The 20,685-nt window shown below is 40.3% G+C and overlaps 1 protein-coding gene across 1 annotated transcript; it reads left to right on the top strand.

Moving 5' to 3' along the window:
• The first annotated feature begins 6,961 nt into the window (after window positions 1-6,961).
• On the top strand, window positions 6,962-20,685 carry dap (death-associated protein). Its single transcript, XM_068304526.1, has 4 exons — window positions 6,962-7,182; window positions 7,885-7,984; window positions 15,018-15,060; window positions 18,957-20,685. The coding sequence occupies exons 1-4, from the start codon at window positions 7,128-7,130 to the stop codon at window positions 19,074-19,076; spliced, it is 318 nt and encodes a 105-aa protein (XP_068160627.1). The 5' UTR covers window positions 6,962-7,127; the 3' UTR covers window positions 19,077-20,685.

Below are 20,685 nucleotides of genomic sequence, written 5' to 3'. Positions count from 1 at the left end.
ACACAATTTTGAGTGCAACTTGGAAGAAAGTGAAATCAGTCCAGAAACCTCAAAACTGCCTATACAGAAATCCACAAAATTGCAAAGATTGTTACTTTTATTTGTTAGAGTGTGGATTCATATTCATTCATTCATTCATTCATTCATTCATTCATTTATTTTCCATACCGCTTTTTCCGCTCACACGTGTTACTGAAGCCTATCCCTATCGCAGCGGACTTGCGGGCTAGAGGCGAAGAGATGTTCTGGACACGTTGCCAGCAAATCACAGGGATTATCTGACTGAAATTAAAAGTGAAAAAAATTCTCCTTTTATGAACTTTTGAGAAATGTACAAGGAATAGTCCTGGTTGTCCTCGTCATTAGTTTTGAATTATCGGACCTTGACCTCGAAAGAGTCTTTTGAAGCAGTCACTTGAAAAAGGTCTGTAAAAAAAAGTTAAAATACTTGAATTGTAAGGCAGCTAAGAACGTAATTTAATAAACTATCAAGTGACTAATTTATTTACTAGGTCCATTACACTTACTTCACTACTAGCTAAAAGTGGTGCAGAACAAATGATGGTTGAGATACTCCTCTTTTTGCCACTTGACCTGCATAGATTAAACATATTAGCTTCTTTTTATACAAACGTCATGGGAATCTTATCAATGTTCTGTTGATTTCCTGCTTCCTTGCATTGTCAGATTTAATATTTCCTTTATTAAATTCTATCTGATGCTGGAAAAATATTGTGAAACATTATTTACTATCCATTTCCAAGTTGCTCCAATGTGAGAATCAGCACATTTACATTGCTATTCCATCTTCCTACAGTCTGATTCAAAGTACATCATAAACCATGATAAACCGTCTTGGAGCACAATGGGAACAAAATCAATCAATTTAGGCAACGTTTATACTGATAATTCCCCCCTGTTGTCCCCTTGGCTGGATAATAACACTGTTAACATCTTGATACCGTGTCATCTGTTGACATAAAAATTTTCTCTCAGAACTTGACTGACAGGCAGTGTATGTCTTGGATAATGCCTGTTCACACCTGTGCTGATAATGACCCCTTTCAGATGATGCAGAGTTAATGTACTTACATAGTGTAGCATTGTGAGGTATGTATAACCGTGACAGGGGGCTTAATTTCTCCCTGTGATCCTGTGCTAGACTGACAGCAGTGCGATGTGGTGTTAATAATAAAAATACAGTCATTCCATTGGTTTTACAGTGTAAAACCAATGGAATGACTCCTACACCCACTGGCCGCCTTCGTGACATTAATGACAGGGTTGACTTTAAAGGCACTGTAATGGAAATTCCTATTTTGTTATTTTTTTTAACCATTTTTTGTGTTGCCTCCTTCAACTTTGATCCCATTCATCCACATACCCATTCTGAACATGAAGCATATTAAATAAATGAGGCTGAGCTTCAAGTAGCAGCATTTGTTCCGACTCGTTGGAATTCATGTCTCCCTTTCCTCCTCCACTCCCTTCCCCTCTTTTGATAAATGCATTTTTGAGTGAAAAACTTCAGTGCATTGATTATTAGTCTTCACAATAGAAGCAAGACTTCTCTGTCTGAACACAGTCCCTCAGTGGAATGCTGGTATAACTTAATGTAGCATGAAAATAAATCCTCAATTTTCTTATGCACAGTATTTCCAGAAACTACCCTGTTCCACCCTGTCTGCCTCCAGCCTTCAATGTTTCACTCCCTGTCCTCCAACTCTCTCTCTCTCTCTCTCTCTCTCTCTCTCTCTCTCTCTCTCTCTCTCTCTCTCTCTCTCTCTCTCTCTCTCTCTCTCTCTCTGTCTCTCTCTCTCTCTCTCTCTCTCTCTCTCTCTCTCTCTCTCACTCTCAGGACTCCATCACGGGCCAAACTAAAAGGTGTGCGGATGTGAACATACACATATATGTGCATGTTGTCACTGAGCCATAAAGGACAGGAAAAAAGAAAAGGAGACAAAATGGGAATTAAGGGAAGAAGGGGACGGATGTGTAATGTGGAGCAGGTGGAGTTTCTGTGATTTATATGCCAAGGGCTTGAGCATGAAATCAATTTGTGTTTAAGGAAAAGTGTGCCTCAGTGGAGCCACTGTGTGTCACAGATAGACCTTGAGAAATTAATGCTCTCATCTAAAAGGGAAGGAAAAGGAATGGTGGAGCTTGAAGGAGAAGGAAGGTGGAAAAGTAGGATGGAGGAGAGACAGATTCAAATGTGGAAAAAATAAGGGTAGGGAAGGACTGGGGAAATAGAAAAACACATTTAATGGAAAAGTTCTGTAATAATACAGTAAAGTAAGTGTGAGGAAGCAGATGTGAAAGGAAACAGCATCTTGGATGAACTAAAAAAAACTTCGGATTAGTTTTAGTTATAAAAAGAAACCATGACGAAAATATTCAAATTTCAACAAGCTGAATATGTCTGCAACAGGTGGCTGGTGGTGTTAAGGCCCTTTTAAAAGAAACACTACAGTTCAACATTAATAGCTGTTGTATTAATAGCACATTAAAACCCGTCACATTTTTCAAAGGTTTTTTCATTTGTGTAAACCCAGGGAAATCCAGTTTATATTCTTAGAGGATCTTATAAAAGAAAATTATGACTGACAAATAAGAAAACAACAGTAAGTCCTTTTATCATTCATGTCACTAATGCAAAGGAAGTTTACGTATTGCTTTGAAAGTAATTTATGATACTATTTAAATATGAAAAGATTGATGTTTCTGGACACTTTTGGGGCAGCAGCAACAAGCTGTAAACACAAAACGATGCAGGATCATTTGTAATTCTTGTGATTTTGTGAGTACCGTGGGATCTAATGTGAGTTTAATGATTAACAGGTGTATTCACGTGACCTTTTCTCTCACTCATTGACTTCATCCTTTAGTGACTCATGATAAAAGTATGGGTCAACATTCATTTTTTTTATTCAACTTAACCTTTCTTTAGATGACTTTCACTGCTGGGCAACTTCCATATTGTGAGACATTGTAAAATAGCATTACTTGATGTTTGCCTATTGAATTTTATTTTTTTTTAACAAAGAAAGCCAATTATTTTAGTCTCCATGTAGTATCTCACGAGTCCTTTCAGAGTGCTGACACCAGCAGACCTTGGTTTTCTTTCTTGATGTCTGTTTTAATACATCCAGGAACGCAACTTGTTTTAAAATAAAATACTGCTATACTGAACAGAGAACGTCTCTACCATGCAAGCCAAGGGTGTATTATGAGTGACAAAATGAAGAACTTGAACTTGAACTTGCCATCTCTCACTACACCTTACATAACAGCTGCTTTTACTGCTTTGTGAACAACTCCTTGGCTGAATCTGCCCAGCATAAACTTAAGCACAGGGAGCAATTTAAAAAGGGTGTTTACTTTATTAACAGAGCTGCCACTAAATTCGATCCAGTATGCAGAACAAAGCAGAGCTGGGGCACCTTTCATCATACTGAGCAGAATCCATCAATAACACCTAAGCCATGCAGGGAGAAGTTTTTTGCCCTCAAATGTCTCTGTGGTGCAATTAAAATGATGGTTACCTCAGGTGCTCCCAGTCTTAAGGCAACTGGAAAATTCCCCCAACGTTGTACGTCAAACTTTAGTAAAAGCAGAATTAGCCCTGAATGTATTGTTTCCTGATTTTTACCCTTGTTAAAAGGAACAAGGAAACACAGGCTCCATCTACAGAGATGAATGTAGCGTCACATTATTCTTGATCAGTCTGCATGTGATACCACTTCCTCACTTCCCTGTCCTCAATTTCCATCCTCAATTTCCAGCTCGTCTATGATGGTAATGGACGTATACAATTAGGGGTACGCTCATATGGATGACTCTCTGTCACATACACACACTGTAATGCACACGCACCATAAGGCGCCCTGTCAGGTATTGAATAGTCAATGCCGTAGAGAAAAAGCCTTGGTTGTCCATGTGTGATAGAGCCGCTGCAGCGGACCCAGCTGGCTCCCACAGAGCTACATCTGTGTGTGCGTGTGTGTGTGTGAGTGATAGAGAATGAGAATGTATGTGTCAGAGGTATGATTGCATGTGTGTGAGAGCTTCTGCATGTATCTGTGTGTGTACACCTGTCAGTTTGAGCATGTTCACTCACCTGTGACGTCCTCATTCTGTCTCTCTGTAAGCCGTCACTGAGAGTGCTCCTCTCAAAGACCCAGGGCAGACACGCACATACACACACACACACACACACACACACACACTCACACACACTTACACATATGCATGCAGACACACACACTCAGAGAGAGAGAGAGAGAATGATATCAGCCATGGGCAGGTGCTGAGATCACTGACTTCTGAGGAGGATTTCACCTGTGGCAGTTTGAATGTGTGCCATGTATTTGCACCCTGATTAACAAACATCCTTCCCCTCTCTTGATTTTGTGTTTGCATGTCAGACATAAAAAATAAGAGGCAAATAGAAAGGGTGGAAGGAGAGAGACACAAAAGTGAAAGTGTGAGCAGAAGGAAAAAAATGTACTTGAGCTCTGCATTTGTCTTTTGTCTCAGAGTTGTGCAGTTTCTAGCAGTGACTCTTCAGTTTTTCTGGGACATGTTGAGCTTTGTTGGAGTGACAGCGGTGATGAATCCTGCAGGACATAAACGCCGAAGTACACATCTGGAGTTGATTCCCGAGTAAAGCTGCATTCTTCCATCTAGTGGCCACATATCAACACACACATGCATTCATGAATGCATGTAACAACAAATAAAACCACCAAACAAGAAACACACTGGTAACAAGGTTGGTTTTAGAGCCGGTGGAAATACTTTGCTTCAAATCAATCATTATTTACAATTATTCATTTTGTTCTGCAGTTAATCTTTCTAATAATTGATTAAATAATTTATGTAAAGATGTCATAATGATCATCATTTTTTTCTCAGTTTGAGACTGGAGGTAACAACTTTATGGTAGAAATGTTTCAGCTACACACTTCAATTGTTTGAAATGAAATGAGTGAGTACTTTAAAACGCATGGGGGAACCACAAAATATCTCAAGTTGTGTTTTGGGAAGAGAAGAAATTCAGCATACCTTGACCAAGAATCCTTTAACTTTCAACATTCTCTCATTTTCTAAGTCAGTGGACCACTTTGTTGTAAGTTTTAGTGTTATTTTCTTTCTGCTGGAACACCTACAGTTATGAATTGTCTTTTGTCAAATGCAATTCTTCCATCTGAGCAAAATTTCTGTTTGCTAGAAATTGTGTCTGTGATACGTATTGATTTTCTGATGATGCACAATCATGTTGTTTAAGTTCAGATATTAATCAGACCCACTGTTATATGCAGAACTCAAATCATGCCTTTTGAGAACTGTGTGACACATGTCTATGCAGATACTAGACCGGGCTACCATAGTAGTGGCCAGTGAGGATTATTGTCAGTAACAAGGTTAAAACTCCTTGTAAATGGGATCATGGACAGTGTACAGAGAAGACATCCCATTCTACAAAACTATGGATGTAATCTAAATCAATTTGTCTTGTTAAATAAGAGTCAACAATGTGCAAACATTGTAATTTTTCATCAAAATTCATCTTTTTACAAGCAGACAAAGTCCTGTCTGTCAGTGAACTGTTGGCTTTTGGTTGGATGTTAACAGACTCCCTTTGATTAATGTGTTGCTGGGACCAACTCTCTACTGCCAAAAGTCAGTGTCATCAGCTGTGTGTGTGTGTGTGTGTGTGTGTGTGTGTGTGTGTGTGTGTGTGTGTGTGTGTGTGTGTGTGTGTGTGTGTGTGTGTGTGCGTGCGTGCGTGCATGTGTGTATATGTGCTCCTCAAAACTTGAGGGTGTGGTTTGACTTTGTAAAGAAGTCAACATTGTCTGATTGCATGTGTATTCTAATATGTCATATGTATTTCAATGAATAGTTCACTAAATCTAGAGTGTGTGCTCTTCCCTTGACACTGTGAACATCAATTCTTCAGGTGGTCTGAGTAATAGTGATAGTGATAGTCTGTTCACGCTGGTTGCAGTCATTCTGAGATGATGATTGGCATGCACATATATGTTGCCACACGTGTTCACACACACACACACACACACACACACACACACACACACACACACACACACACACACACACACACACACACACACACACACACACACACACACACACATGCTAATAGGACTCATTACTCCCCAGGCTGATTACATCAAGCACACTGCAGCAATGAATTTAACCTTTTAATTCTGAAAATTTGAAGATCTATGAATGATCTGCTAAAACAAATTTTTGTCACATTTAACTATCTGATGAATATACATTATATATGCTCACATAATTGCATGAACAGAAGCAAGGACATGCTGAGAACATTATATTATTAATAAGCCTTCATTCTTAGAAATTGCATTCTTGTCTGAGTCTGAAGAATGTGTTCCTTTTGTCCCTTTGGGTTTTCAGCTCATCTTGCGACTGTCAACGACATACTTATACTGATTTATAGAGATGTGTAGACTATTTACACTTTAATTGATTACTATTAACAGTAATTTGATTTGTAATACTGAAATTAAATTTACGTTACCTTATGAAATTCACTTTATTATTTACTTTATTAATACATTATCTTAATTTCTTATTATTCTTGGCAAAACTGTTGAGGTGGATTGAGTTCTTTTATTCATTGATTCATTTGTAATTCTATAAATTCTATATATACTTTTTCGTTTTCAATGTCAGAGGTAAAGTCACGATTCTTAGAATAAATAAAAAATCTAAGAATAAAGTCAAAATTCTGACAATAAAGTTAGAATTCTGACTTTATTCTGATTCGAATTCTGAGAATTAAGAATAAAACTATGGTACGGTATATGCCATGGTGTCATGACTTCACCGCCCTGCGAGAGAAAAAAAATCCTACGTAAACCCTGACTATGCTACGTCATCACGTTTTTTGCGTCGGTCAACTTGACGGCCGCTCGGACGTCATGACGTTTCGTTCCCAAACAATGCTCAGGAAAAAAGCCACGTTGACGATCCAGACAGAAGTGTAGTCCACAATTTGAAGCAGATTAAATCAGGAATCTGATCGCTGGACGCTCCGTTTCCTCCTCTCTGCTGACTCTAGATCAGTTCCAAACATGTCGTCGCCTCCGAAAGAGAAAGTGGAAACCAAAGGAGGACATCTCCCTGCAGGTAAAGCTCCCCTGGAGCATGTCTTGTTTTTAAATTCCTGGTTAAAAACCTACCCTGAGCTTCTCTACCGACCATCTAAAATCACGTGACGACGTTCCAGCCGCGCAGATGCTGAGCGGCGTTTATGTTAGCGGACTCCGGGGTCCCTCACGTCCTCTTCTTCCATTTCCGCACATTTCTTTACTTCCTCATTGGCGACACATTTTACAACATCATCACTTTGTATCGATCAGTAACTTATGAGTTCTAATGTAAAGCTTTTCGATAAAATGTCTAGATTCTTGCTTCCGGGTGGCGCTGACGTGGAGGTCATAGGCTCCAGCCTCGCTGATGCACACTGGTTGGGGGGGGGCAGATAAGGTGTACGTGGACATGAGCCGTGTGGCAAGACACTGGGCCCCGACCCACGCCACGCTGATAGCAGAGATAACAAATAACCCTCGAACCCAACCTGTGATCACTGGGAAACACACACACACACACACACACACGCCACGTGACCCATGTCGGCCTTTGACAAACATGCTCATGTGCTGATTCAGTGTCTGAAGACCTCAGCTCTAAGGCACTCAGGCAGCATGGCAGCTGATTTATCCACAGCTGTAAATTGTTTAGTTTTATTTTTTGCTGAATCAGACATTTATACAGGGTTATCAATAATTTTGAATCCCTGCTCATGCAAATTGTCCTTGTCCTTTGCAGTAAAGGCAGGAGGAATGAGGATAGTGCAGAAGCACCAGCCCACTCCTGCTCCTGAACCGCCGCAGAAAGATGATGATGAGGAGGAGTATGTTACCAGCAGGTACCATCACCACACCGTCACCCAAAGAGGAGGCCACTGTGACGGCCTATTATTCAAGTATTTGACAGTTTTTTTGACAGTCAGGTGAAACCTCTTTTGCATGAAGAGCTGCAAAAGAGATTCATGAGAACCACAATGAGATGTAAGAATCACCCACAAAGACGCAAAATGTTTGCAAAGAGACTGAAAACAACCTCCGTATAACTTACTTTATTTCCATTTTATTTATTATCTGATTCTGAATGATGTTTCGGTATGAAAAATTACATCTTTCTATGTCAAGATGCTTGCCTCAGTCACATGACTACCTTCTTAAAGGGGCCGCTCCAGCAGGTAACAGAGAATACATTACCGATGAGTAGAAACTCCCAAACTAGCAAAACAAACTCAAAGAAGTGTTTGGAAAGCCGGTGAGGAGACAGAAGAAGAACCTAGAAAAAGAAAGCCGCATACCCGTTTTATTGTCTTCTATTTATCCACCACACCTTAAAGGCCGGTCTTTGAAAATATTGTCTGACGTTAAACCAATTTGGCACAAAAAAAGATTGGGGAGCACTGACTTGAATGACTTATTAAGACTCAAAAAGTTTACAAGGTGTCACAGAATGTGGAAGTATATTTAAATGACATAAACAATGATGCTAAAGAACTGCAAAGGGATTTATATTACTTTTATAAAAAATACAAAAGGTCCCAAAGAAACGTAGGACAACTGTAAAGAAACACAAATAACTAGTGCAGAATGAGACACACACGAAGACACATATAGACACATAGAACGACCAAAAAAATGACTAGATGCAGAAAATGGAGACAAAAAAGAGCAAGAAACAAATTCTAATAACATAGGTGCACTTTTGATCTTCTTTGTGAGCCCAAGTGTCTTTTTGGGGGCCGAGGGCCCCCGGATCTCGTAATGTATCCATATAGTTAACAAAGACACACATGCAGCTACATAAACACACGGGTAAAACTGCTTCATTACCCTCCGAGGTTGCATTGAGAGATTGTAATGTACCCTCTCTGGTAATTTGGGAACTGAATCACACCCACACATCCAAAAGCACACACCCTACAAATTGTCATCCACGCATTATAGTTGTTTACACCATTCTATACGGCTATAATGTGGGCAGTTTCATTGCACACGTGTTGTGTACTCTCGCCAGCTAATTTGGTGAACAATATAATTACTGCATAATTACAGCATTAACTTGAACAACCCTTTCAGTGTTTGCTATGCACAGCCTCAACGTACTATGTTTGACATCACTCTGGCTTCATCTCACACTGATGTTCATCTCTCTGTTTCAAAATCAGCATTTTTTAGCTTTTTTGAATGCATTATTTGCACTGAGGTCACCCTCATTCACCAACGGAGGCAATGAATATTGGTGCTTATCTTCATTGTAGTTGTGTGTATGTGCGTCTGCCTCCACACCCACTCACGTCTACTCGGTATTGACGAGAACTCATCAGCTATGTGCGTGTTTATTCAGGTGGCATGTTCACACCATATATCTGTGTGTGTGCTTGCGTGTGCTTGTGTGTTAATGAGAGGTGATAAATGAAAACTGACAAGGCGTGTACGGCAGCGACAAGAGTTCAAGAACATCGCCAGCTGTCAAGGATTTTGTGCGCATTTACGTTTGACACGCAACCGCACATACACACAAAATTATGTATTTTGTTCTTCACTCACCTTCAGAGTATTTTCCTATAATTTGTGCAGAAATAATATCAACCCAGGCTGTGGCAATAAGTAATTTCCCTTTGCTTCCTGTGCCTTTGTGGCAACATGAGAAGTTATAATAGGTAGAGCATTAGCGTGAAAAGTGAGGTCAAGTAGATAACAGAAGCACAAGAAGAGCGTGCAAGCTTTCCTTATAACTCCTCCTCAAGAGTTGGTGGCTTGAGAGTGAGCTATTCAACCTGTAAGAGATGCAATCATTACTACCAGGTGCAAGATTGGACACGCTGTGGTCACAATTTGTTATAGAGTTCTATTTAGGCTACAATTAAGGGATCTTCATTGTCTTACTTAATCATCCAGTTCAAGATATGCCATAAGACAAGGGAAATAAATGCCCATCCATGTTTATCGACCCGGATGTCGTCTTTTCAACCAACTGTCCCAAATGTAAATATATTGTTTGAAGTGGTATAAGCACACACTTGCTGTAATTGAAAGCTAAAGCAAAAAGAATAACAATAGAATTTACAACAACAAAATGATTGCAGATTGTTACTCTATAAACTATTTAATCGACACATTTTTTACATGTTTAAGTCATCATATGTTCAATGATGGAATAAAATCTCATAAGCAGAAGAAAAAAAAATTCCTCAGATTTCAAAGGAATCTTTTTTTTAAAATAATTTGACTTTTTTTTTAATCACTAGCACTGCAGTCTCGTTTAGAGATGTGATGAATATGTTACAATGTGTTAAAAGTTAGCAGATTCGATATGGGAAATTTTTAAGTTAAAATGTGAATAATGGCCCTCATTTGTAAACTTGCTGGCAAAGAAGACAATAAATAAGACACTGGTTCCTTTAAATCACTGGGGGGCTGGCCTTGAAATCATCCTTTAGCTTGATAAACTCCTTTTGGCCTGGCTGAATAAACACTGGTTCAGCATTCAGCTCTGAAATTTATCTTAACCTCAACCCCACCCCAACCCACCCCCCACCCAAAAAAAAAGGTCCGTCAGCACCTCCAAAAAGAGAGACTTAATTACTGCACTCCATCAGTAAGTACAGTCAGTGAACATCTCTCACTCACCTTCACTCCGTCTCCCCGTCAGGCTGATGGACGTCTAGCAGGTGGCTGTTGGGTAAATTTTGCATTAGGAGTAAGGAGTCAAGCATTGTAGTCAGCTGAACACCTGCCGTACCCTATCTCACCGAGATGGACAGATGGGACAAAGAGAGAGATTTGTGGTGAAGAGCAGGATGGGTATCACGGTGAGGTACGGGCAACAAGACCAAACTGGTGATTCAGTGGAGAATTCTTGTCAGGTGAATGTATGTGGTGGTTTTTTTTAAGTGTCATTCATTCATTCATTCATTCATTCATTCATTCATTCTCCTACCAGCTTCATGCGCTTGCATGGGTCACGGGGAGCTGGAGCCTATCCCAGCTGGCTTAGGGCGTGAGGCGGGGCAAACTCTGGGCGCGATTCAAGTGCACCACGGAGCCACACAGAGACATACAAACACACAGACACACACACATACACACACACACACACAGTCACTCCTACGGGCAATTTGGAACGGCCAATCAACCTCAAGCGCATGTTTTTGGAGGTGGGAGGAAGCCAGAGAACCTGGAGAGAACCCAGGCAGACACGGGGAGAAGATGCAAACTCCGCACGGAGCGGGACTCGAACCTGGACCCGCCTTGTTGTGCGGCGACAGTGTTACCCACTGCGCCACCGTGTCCCTGGTTTTTTTTAAGTGTGTCAGGAATAAATGTAGTTTTCTCTTCTGTGTAATACTGTAATCTTCAGCTAGAGTGAGAGCAGCAGAAACTGGAGAGAAGGAGGAGCGCCAAAGGACATGAACGGACTAACATGTGCTTGGCTTATTGCTTAATATGTTGCTTTTTATTAAAGCTATTATGTGGTTTGTGAGCTGCTAACGCACCATTTGGATCAGACCACTGGCAAATGTAAAGCCTGTGCAGGCCTCATGCCACCTCACACGTTGTGGATATGGGTGGGTACGTGTGCATGTGTGCTTCATAACTGCACGCATACACAGGAAAAAGGACCTGTTGTGAAATGTGCAGGAAGCTGACAATTCATGGTAAAAAGTTGGCAGGAGGGAGACAGACAACAGACATTAGTTTCTATGGCAACCAACACTTTGTTCATGGCAACTTCTTGCTGTGCTGAAGCACAGGAAGATGGGTGGGGTAGTTGTGGTGGTGAGTTGCGCCTTGGGAGCTAAAGCCAGAGAGAAACGGCACACAAATTCACCCAGTCCAATTTCAGATTTCCTCCAATTAATGTTATTGCATATTATAACTCTATTTGTCTTTTTTTTCTTCCTCCCCTGATCTCACGCTTATCGCTAACTCCTCTCCACTCCTGCAACAAAGCAAGCCCTCCCCAGGATTCCTTGCAGCTCTCTACTGCTCTCTGCAGGCTCCCTCTTTCTCCTTAGAAAGCCAGCTTCCTCCCAAACACACTGAACCTCAGCAGAGATCTTTATTGCATTTTCCTTCTGTCTTTATTGGCACCGGCATCACAAATCGCTCAAAAGGTGTTGATACACCTGGTTCTAGTGACAATCAATGGTCAAGACCTATCATAGTTGTATCACCGCTGGGAAAGCAAGAAACAGCATTTACAGCAAAAGAGGAAAACTAAACAATAATAGTGAAAGGGAATTTGGATTTGACAGTCCATCCAAAATGTCCATCAATGAAAATTTCTTACAAATCATTTACAAAATCTAGAAGATACTGGGTTCAAATCCTTTCTGTGCAGAGTTTCTATGTGCTTCCCATGTCTGCGTTGGTTCTCTTCTTGTTCTCCGACTTCATCCTGCCTCCAAAACCATAAGATGTAGGTAAATTGATTAGCCATTGGTGTGAGTGTGTGCGTGTGTAATTGTTTGTATTTCATGTCGCCACGCTGGCAATGCGTCCGGAGTGTATCTAGCCTAACCTGTGACTCGCAAGGTGACTAACCACAACAAATGCATGACAAATGCAGTTGTCTTATATACAAGAAAAACTATATCCCGAGGTGCATAAGCCTAAGTTTTATGTTGTTACCGTTAATAATTATTACAAATATCAAAGTATTTTGATATCTTCTTGTAGTACGGCAATGTCTTGATAGAAAATGGAAATTGCACAGCTGTAATTTGAAAAACAGTAAGACAAATTCTTGTAAGCAGAAAAGGAAATGCCAAACAATCTCTACTGGATAGCCTTCATGCAAAACCAGAATGATCTGGGATGTACTCTATCTGAGCAAAATGATGTTGTAAACAGGTTGAATAACGTTTCTGTTGCTATTGGACCTGACCTTGCCAGTAAAATGAGTTTAAAAAATTGCAATTTTAACAACTACCACGGCAAGACTGTTACAAATTCATTCTTTGTTGCCCCAGCTACACTCAGTTTCTAATTCAAAGAATAATTTGTCACCTGGATCCTCATAAAGCTTGTGGCCAAGATGAAATACCAACTAGACTTCTCAGAGATGGAGCTGTTGCTATATTTAAACCCTTAGAACACAAATTCAGTGTCTCTTTTCAGTCAGATTTTAGCATGATATCTCTCTGACAGGAAGTCCTGTCGGTTAAGTTATGTCTTCTCTGTCCAGTCTTTGTAGCGATGGACAGTTTACGTTAGCAATGGCTCAAATGAATCCAGACTCTGTCCATAATCTGTTCACCAGTGTAGGGAGAGAGACGTATGGTGAAATAGTCATGTGGCAAACCAGCAAGAAGTGATGACGGTATATCGCTAACCTGTCCAACTGAGTTAGAATAAAGCAGGAAGTCATAATGTATATAGTCTTATGCTATTGTGACATTTTCACCAAGCTGTCATTCTTTTGTGAGCGTTTAGTCAGCACAAATGTGTTTAATGAATCCCTGTCAATGTATTTAAATTTTCTTACCTCATTTAAATTTATTACCAATTTATTCTTCAGATACCTTTAACATTTTTAGCATTTTACCTTTTAAGCCAAATGTGAGCAAGCAGCTTACAGCATTCATTTATTTATTTATTTTTGGAAAAAGGGAACACTGGTGTTGCTAATTTTATGAAGTATTTTATATAGTCTAGAGCTTCTCACACCCACATTATTTTAAGTAGTTAGTGAAAAATAATGTATTGAATCTAACATAGCCAAACATTAATATGGGCTAGTAGCAGCTTATATATATAACATTAATATTTGCAGCACGTGGGTATCCAGCGCTGTGTTGATTACAGAATTGGAGATTAGCCATTAGTTATGTAGAGACCCCATAAGTATTAGTTTATTGATTTGAGAATGGTAATGAAAAATTTAGCAGCAGATGTTTCAAATGTAATGAATGTCCCTGCTTCACACATTGCATTCGACTTATTTAGGCCATTAATGTCCGCCTTAAGTTGGACATGCTCGCTGCTGTAACTAATGCGTTTGAGGGGAGTTTTGAAGGTGGCTCTACCACAACTGTACTCCTCAGCCGGAGGTGATGATGCCGTAAAATGAGACAGCACTCGTTTGTCACGTCAAGGTCAATACTAGCCTCGGGTTCTGCATTCCTCCTCCTTCCTCCTCATCCTTTCCTCTGCCTCCATTCCATGCCTTTCTGTTTGTCGGATTGAGCACTCGCCTCCTTCTCTCCTCCTCTCCTCTAACAGTCTATTATTATATTGTATTTCGACTCCCTGTCCTCCTCGTCTTCTCGCCTTCACTTGCCGTTCCTCCCCGTCCTCCATCTGCTTTCACTTCTCTTTAGCCCCTTGTCCCCCTTTTTCCTCCCCGTCTTTATTCTCTTCATACTAAAAGCGTTTATCACCATCCTCCTCTTTCACCCCGTTTGCCTATCATAGCTTCAGCTTTCTCCTATTCCCCATCCCTCCTGTCTCTTTCTCTCTCTTTCTCTCTCTTTCTCTCTCTCTTCTCGCTCTCCATGTAGAAGCTGTGAGCCAGGATGAATGGGAGCTATTTAAGCTGCTGGCAGGTCCATCCTGTGTGTGTGTGCGTGTGTGTGTGTGTGTGTGTGCGTGTGTATGTGGGTACGTGTGCGTGCGTGCATGCATACATAGTGTTATGTTTGCCATAAACTTCGGATGTTCATTTATTTGTACAATTTCACTTTTTTTGTGGTGTCTGTTTGTAAGTAAATGTTGGCATACTGTATAGACAACGAACTGCAACGTTGTCCAGCACAAAATCTGATTAAAAACACACACAGTCATCACAAATGAACAATAGGAAAAGCAATCTGTGTACTAAATTGTTCACTGTTATGGATATAATTGTTTCCCTCTTTCTTTTTTCTTTGTCAGTCCACCAAAAGCCCCCATGATTGTGTCTGGAGTGGTTACAAAGGTAAAACACACACACCCACACACACACACACACACGCACACACACACAATGTCATGATACACACATACACAGACCACATGTGACGTTGAAACACACATTAGAAGGTGGTTTAATCTGGGACTGGAGCTCTACAGGGAGACGGGGAGGCTTAGTGCCCAGATAGAGAAGAGGAAAATGAGGAAAATAAGGGAGAGCAGAGGGAGGAGAAGGAAATGGCGAGAGCCTGCGGCATGCCAGACAGAGAGAAAGTGTTACGTTATGAAGCATTAGGATCAGAGACGACATTCTATAAATCTGTTAGTCCTAGCAGGAGCAGAAAAGCTAAAGATTGCTTTCAAAGAAAATAAAATATATTGGTACGTTTTTAATGAAAGAATAATAATAGTGTGTATCATTGTATTTAATCTTGTGCAAAATTATTGAAATACAGTATACAGAGCAGGTTGTTCAACTACATCCACTCTTGTTTTGTGTGAGTCTTCAGACCTCAGTAGCCTTGACCTGCCTGCCGCTTTGAAAAATGCCTCAAAGTCTGTGAATAGCCGTATTTGTTTAATTCTTCCTGACAGCAGGCTTTGAGTGAGAGCGTGTTTAAAAAGTGTCCTTGAGTCCCTGAAATCCTCTGCTCCCTGCCTATCACACCAGGTAGAATGTTTGTGGAAGATTGCTGTGATATCAGTGAGGTGACAGGCGTCCATTTATCCCTCAATCCTCCTTCAGCCTTCCCATTTGCCCCCTATCACTGCCATCAAATCCAGAGGCTACTGCTGCGCAATGTTCAAGAAAATGTTCTGAGGCCAAGTGGAATCCTTCAGTGTCTGTGTGTGGAGTGTGTGGCCTGCTGTTATTTTAAAAATGTTTAAAAACAGGCTAACATTTCATAGCTTTCCTTTACTTTGAATGGCGCTGTCAGATTCTCTGCCAAAGTTATTGCATTTAAAGAATTTGTATTTCATTCAGGCACCAGATGTTTTTCCTCCTGATGTTCTGATCTGGTTTTGAGGTCCCTGCCCACAGCGATCACATTACAAGAGAAATTCTTATTTCGGTAGTCCTCATACTCCAGCAAATATAAGAAAATTTTTTGTTCTGATGGTTATCTGTCATAAACAACCAGTGCTTTTCATAAGATCCCAAAAGTAATAAAACTCTGTTGAAAAGAGCAGCTCTACAGGTCAGGGTTTGAATTTCCTTTCTTTTTTTTAAGAGCGTGTGCGTATTGGAGGGGATGGTTCCACTTCAGAAATAAGTTTCAGAAAAGCACATACTTCTAAAAAGAAATACACAAGGTCACCAAAAGCATTTTCTCAGTCATTCAAATAATCAGAATCAGGTGTTCCAATCACTTCCATGATCACAGGAGTATAAAATCAAGCACCTAGGTATGCAGAATGCTTTTACAAACATTTGTGAAGGAACGGGTTGTTCTCAGGACCTCCAAACTTCATGTGGCCTTGAGATTAGCTCCAGAATGAAGAATTAGCTCTGAATGCTTCAGCATACCAAGATATTTTGGACAATTCCATGCTCCCAACTCTGTGGGAACTTAGGTCACCTGCGAGTCAAGGCAGGTGTGCGAATACTTTTGGAAATATAGTGTATACATAAAATACTTTCTGTAAAATTTCAAACCCTATGACAAGAATAAACAATTTTCCAACAAAGTCCTTCTTCTGAATAATATCCCTGTGAAAGTACAGTGGTACCTCTACTTACGAATGTCTACTTACTTATGCAATTTTCTACTTACGAAATTTCTCAGCAGGAAAATATTACCTCTTGTTATGAAAGAAATTTCGACTTACGTAAGATAAAAATACAGTATGGGCTGATACTCGCAGCTCCCACAGGTTCCTGAACGCAATATTCTCATAGCTGCTCTGCCATTGGCTATTACCTAGTATCTTCCTAGCATCACATTGGCTGAGAGGGATGCCACTCCACCTCTGTGTGGAGATAGATGGTGTTTACGCAGCGTCCGCGTCATTCGCTCTCAACCCGTGAGGTGTTCTGATAGTTTTGCGCAAATATACTGTACAGTGTATTAACTTTTAGAGTATTCGCTATGGACCCCAAGAAAGTGACGGAGAAAAGAGGAAAAGACGAAGAAAAGAGTTTTTTTGTCCGTAGAAACAAAGCGAGAGATCATAGAAAAGCATGAAAAAGGGATGCGTTTGGTTGATCTCGCCAAAGAATATGGCCGTAATACATCTACAATCACCACGTTATTAAAACAAAAGGAAGTTTAAGGAGTTTAAGGCATCGCATGGGTGGTTGGAGAAGTTCAAAAGGAGGACTAGAGTTCATTGTGTTGTTCGGTATGGTGAGGCAGGAGCGCATGAACCTAAGAGGACAAAAAACAATGAGGACAGCAGTTAAAAGGTAAATGACTGTCAGTATTATCCTTTATTCTTTGTTTTTTACGTCATGCACAACTCTCATTTATTGTGCAATAATCTAATCATAATATGTATTTGTTACGTGTTTTGATGCATTGTTATGCTTTATAAAACATGTCGGAATTTTGGGGGGCTTAGAACGGATTGGGGCATTTCCATGGAAAACGCGTCTCTACTTACGTAATTTTCTACTTAGGTCATTTCTTCCAGAACCAATTAATTTCGTAAGTAGAGGTACCACTGTATAAGTTTGCAGTGTTACATTCATGTCTCCAATGGATGAACTAAAGTCTTTTCAATCCATAGTATTTCTTCCTTTTCAGCTCATTTTCAATTAAACTAATTTTGGATTAGATTTTGAAACAACGAGCTGTAAACATCCCTTTGCTCCTCCAGATTAGCAGGAGGTTTTCCGTTCACAAGTCTCTGCAGTAATGCGGATAATTTGTTGCGTTCCCTCCATACCTCCACCTCAGTGGGACAAAGAGAGGAGAGAGACACTCTGAGCTTCAGAGGAGAGAAGAAGGGCAATTGGAGGTCAAATCCATCCACATCCCGTACAGTTGTTGAAATTGGCTTTAAATGAAAGAAACACACTCAATATTCTGCTCTCAACTACACACACAGATACACACACAGGAAAAGTAATACAAATACAAAGAGAGGACTAGATATATAAGTCTGCATTAGTGATGCTGTAATTTCCACTCATGCTCTTAAATGAAGAACTCTCTACTTTGTAACATCAGGAGAGAAGAGGAGCATAAGAGAAGTGAATTTGTCAACTAAAGGAGAAATTTTGAGAAAGGAAAGATTCAGAAACATCGAGAAGAAATAAATGAATGCATCCTTTATATTACCCAGATACGAAACAAATGTTTGGACGATCTTGTACCAGATTGGAGTGTTCCACGGGTAAAGAGATCTATTGTTAAAAGGTGATGGCATTGTGATGAAGTGTGAAACAGACATCCTTGAAAGGCTGAGTCAGTCATCATCATCCCTGGGCCTGAACTCGTCTCAATGGACTTGACACAAAGTAGAAAAGTGTTCTGTTAGTCTGACGACAACTCAAATGGTTTTCGGAAACCATGGACTTCATGTCCTCCAGGCTCCAGCTTTATTAACCTTTTCTTGAAACATGCAATGAGCATCAAATTTAGAGTTATTGTGTAATTGTATAAAGTCATTTTTAGGTCACTGTATCCTATTGATTGAATTTTACAGAAAAGCTCATGGTCCACAACAATTAGCTGTTGAATATAAAACAAAAACATTAAATGCAAATGCAATATAATTAATGTTGGTATACAAATATCATAGCATAGTTTTTTTTTTCACTTTAGCCTTTTCAAAAGAACATCTGATGAAATTCCAGGTTTGTCAGAGGTTCTTTTGCTAAATTTTACTATAAAATTTTGCAGGAAACCCACATGAACTAATCTTCCAGTTGATGCAGTGAATTCTTCTTCTCTTAAATATTTACTTTCTGTCCAGGGTGATAAGGACTTCACCCCCGCTGCTGCCCAGGTGGCCCACACAAAGCCCCAGCCATGTGTCCCGAAGCTGCACCCTGTCCAGCAGTACAACCAGACCATCCACCAGCCCCGCAAGTGAGTCGGGCGAAGGGCTCCAACGGCTACGCTGCTTCCACCAGCCGCTCGCTCCCAATGGAACACAGAACCAAGATGTTTCCCCACCAGACACAGCCCAAATTATCACAGTAGCTCATGTTAGCCTGATGCTTCATCAGCAACAGACATCCATCACCACTACTGCCATTTTAGAAGCCCCACCCCTTACACCACCTGCTGGTCGTCATGACAATCAGTTTCAGTTGAGTTAAGGTGGTGAAAGCGGGTGGATGAACTTCTAAAATGTCTTAAATTACATATTAATGGAGAAAATTTCTTCATATCTGAGTCTGTGGGGGCAGGGGGGGGGGCTCTCACCCCATGGCAGTGCTAATGACCACACAGCACAGCACCAGCCAATCACAGCAAACTTATCAATCAGTCCAGCTGACCGACCAATCACCTGACAGTGTTGAGCCCCAGCTCCAGCCTTCTGATTTTCCCTGACCGAAAGAACCAATCACAAATCATCAAATTTAAAGCCAAAGCCAAAGTGTTACAGGAAACAACATTGAACAACTTCATGTGTGTAGATCATTTAAAACCACAGTATTGCCAAATTAAATTCTGACAGCATGGACCACAGTTAAAGCAACCAATGACAGGACGGCATTAACCAGCAATTATAAGACTAAAGCACTGTTCCCACCAGACAGGAATGAATACATTTTCAATATTATGACAGCTCAGTGAGGGAGAACCATTGAGATGACGGCATGAGCCTGTCCTCTGTAAAGATGGTTGTCCTTGCATGTTTTTAGTGTCGACATAGCTGGCTATGCTTATAGCAGAACCTAGAAGAGTTTTGGCGGCATTTCAAACCCTGTTTTTGCTTTAATCTTGTTCTTTATTTGAAGAATACTCTGTATATTTGCCAGCCTAGTTGGAAGCTTATTTTTAATGCAAACACAACCTTTTTTGATCACTGCTCAGATTTCTTATTGTCATTTCACTTGCGTCATTTTAGTTAGTTTTTTTTTTTTCTTTACTGTGGCGAAATATCAACAAAAGCCATTTTTTCAGTGAGAGCAGCAGGGGGCTTTGTGTTTGCATTAACATTAGAGTGGACATCTTAAGGGCGTAATGCACATATTAACAGCACTTTGTAAAATAGCAAGGCTCTTAAGATGAAGGTAACAAAGTACATTCCTGTGAAGTGTTTAAATGATGCTTCAGCCATGTGACTGTTGTGAGCATAAGGAAAGTGCAGTCCCTTTATTTCTTCTTTCTGTCTGCCGGCATGTCTCAGTGCATATCAGTAATCTGGAACAGAGCCCACAGACCAGTTCGACACCTCCTGTATAAATGTGGCATATCGACACACATAAGCATACAAGTCCCTTTTGTTGAGTCATGACCTTTGACACCCAAATGTCATTTGTTTCAACACTAAAATTCATGTTTCCAGGAAAAAGAAATTTACCATGCCAAGAAGGAACGTTTTCCTGTGTTAACTTAATTTAGTTTGAAAGAGTTTTTTTTTGTTGTTTTGGTCAGTTGTTGAGTAAATTGTTCAAATTGTATAAAGTTAGCCATTGAGTGGATTTATGTAACAGGTGTGGTTGTCATAGTAAATAAAGATATAGACTATC

This window comes from Antennarius striatus, chromosome 20 (genome assembly GCF_040054535.1).
Source record: "Antennarius striatus isolate MH-2024 chromosome 20, ASM4005453v1, whole genome shotgun sequence".
NCBI lineage: Eukaryota > Metazoa > Chordata > Actinopteri > Lophiiformes > Antennariidae > Antennarius > Antennarius striatus.
The sequence above is the reverse complement of the archived record's forward strand: the minus strand, read 5'-3'. Positions and strand labels throughout refer to the sequence as shown.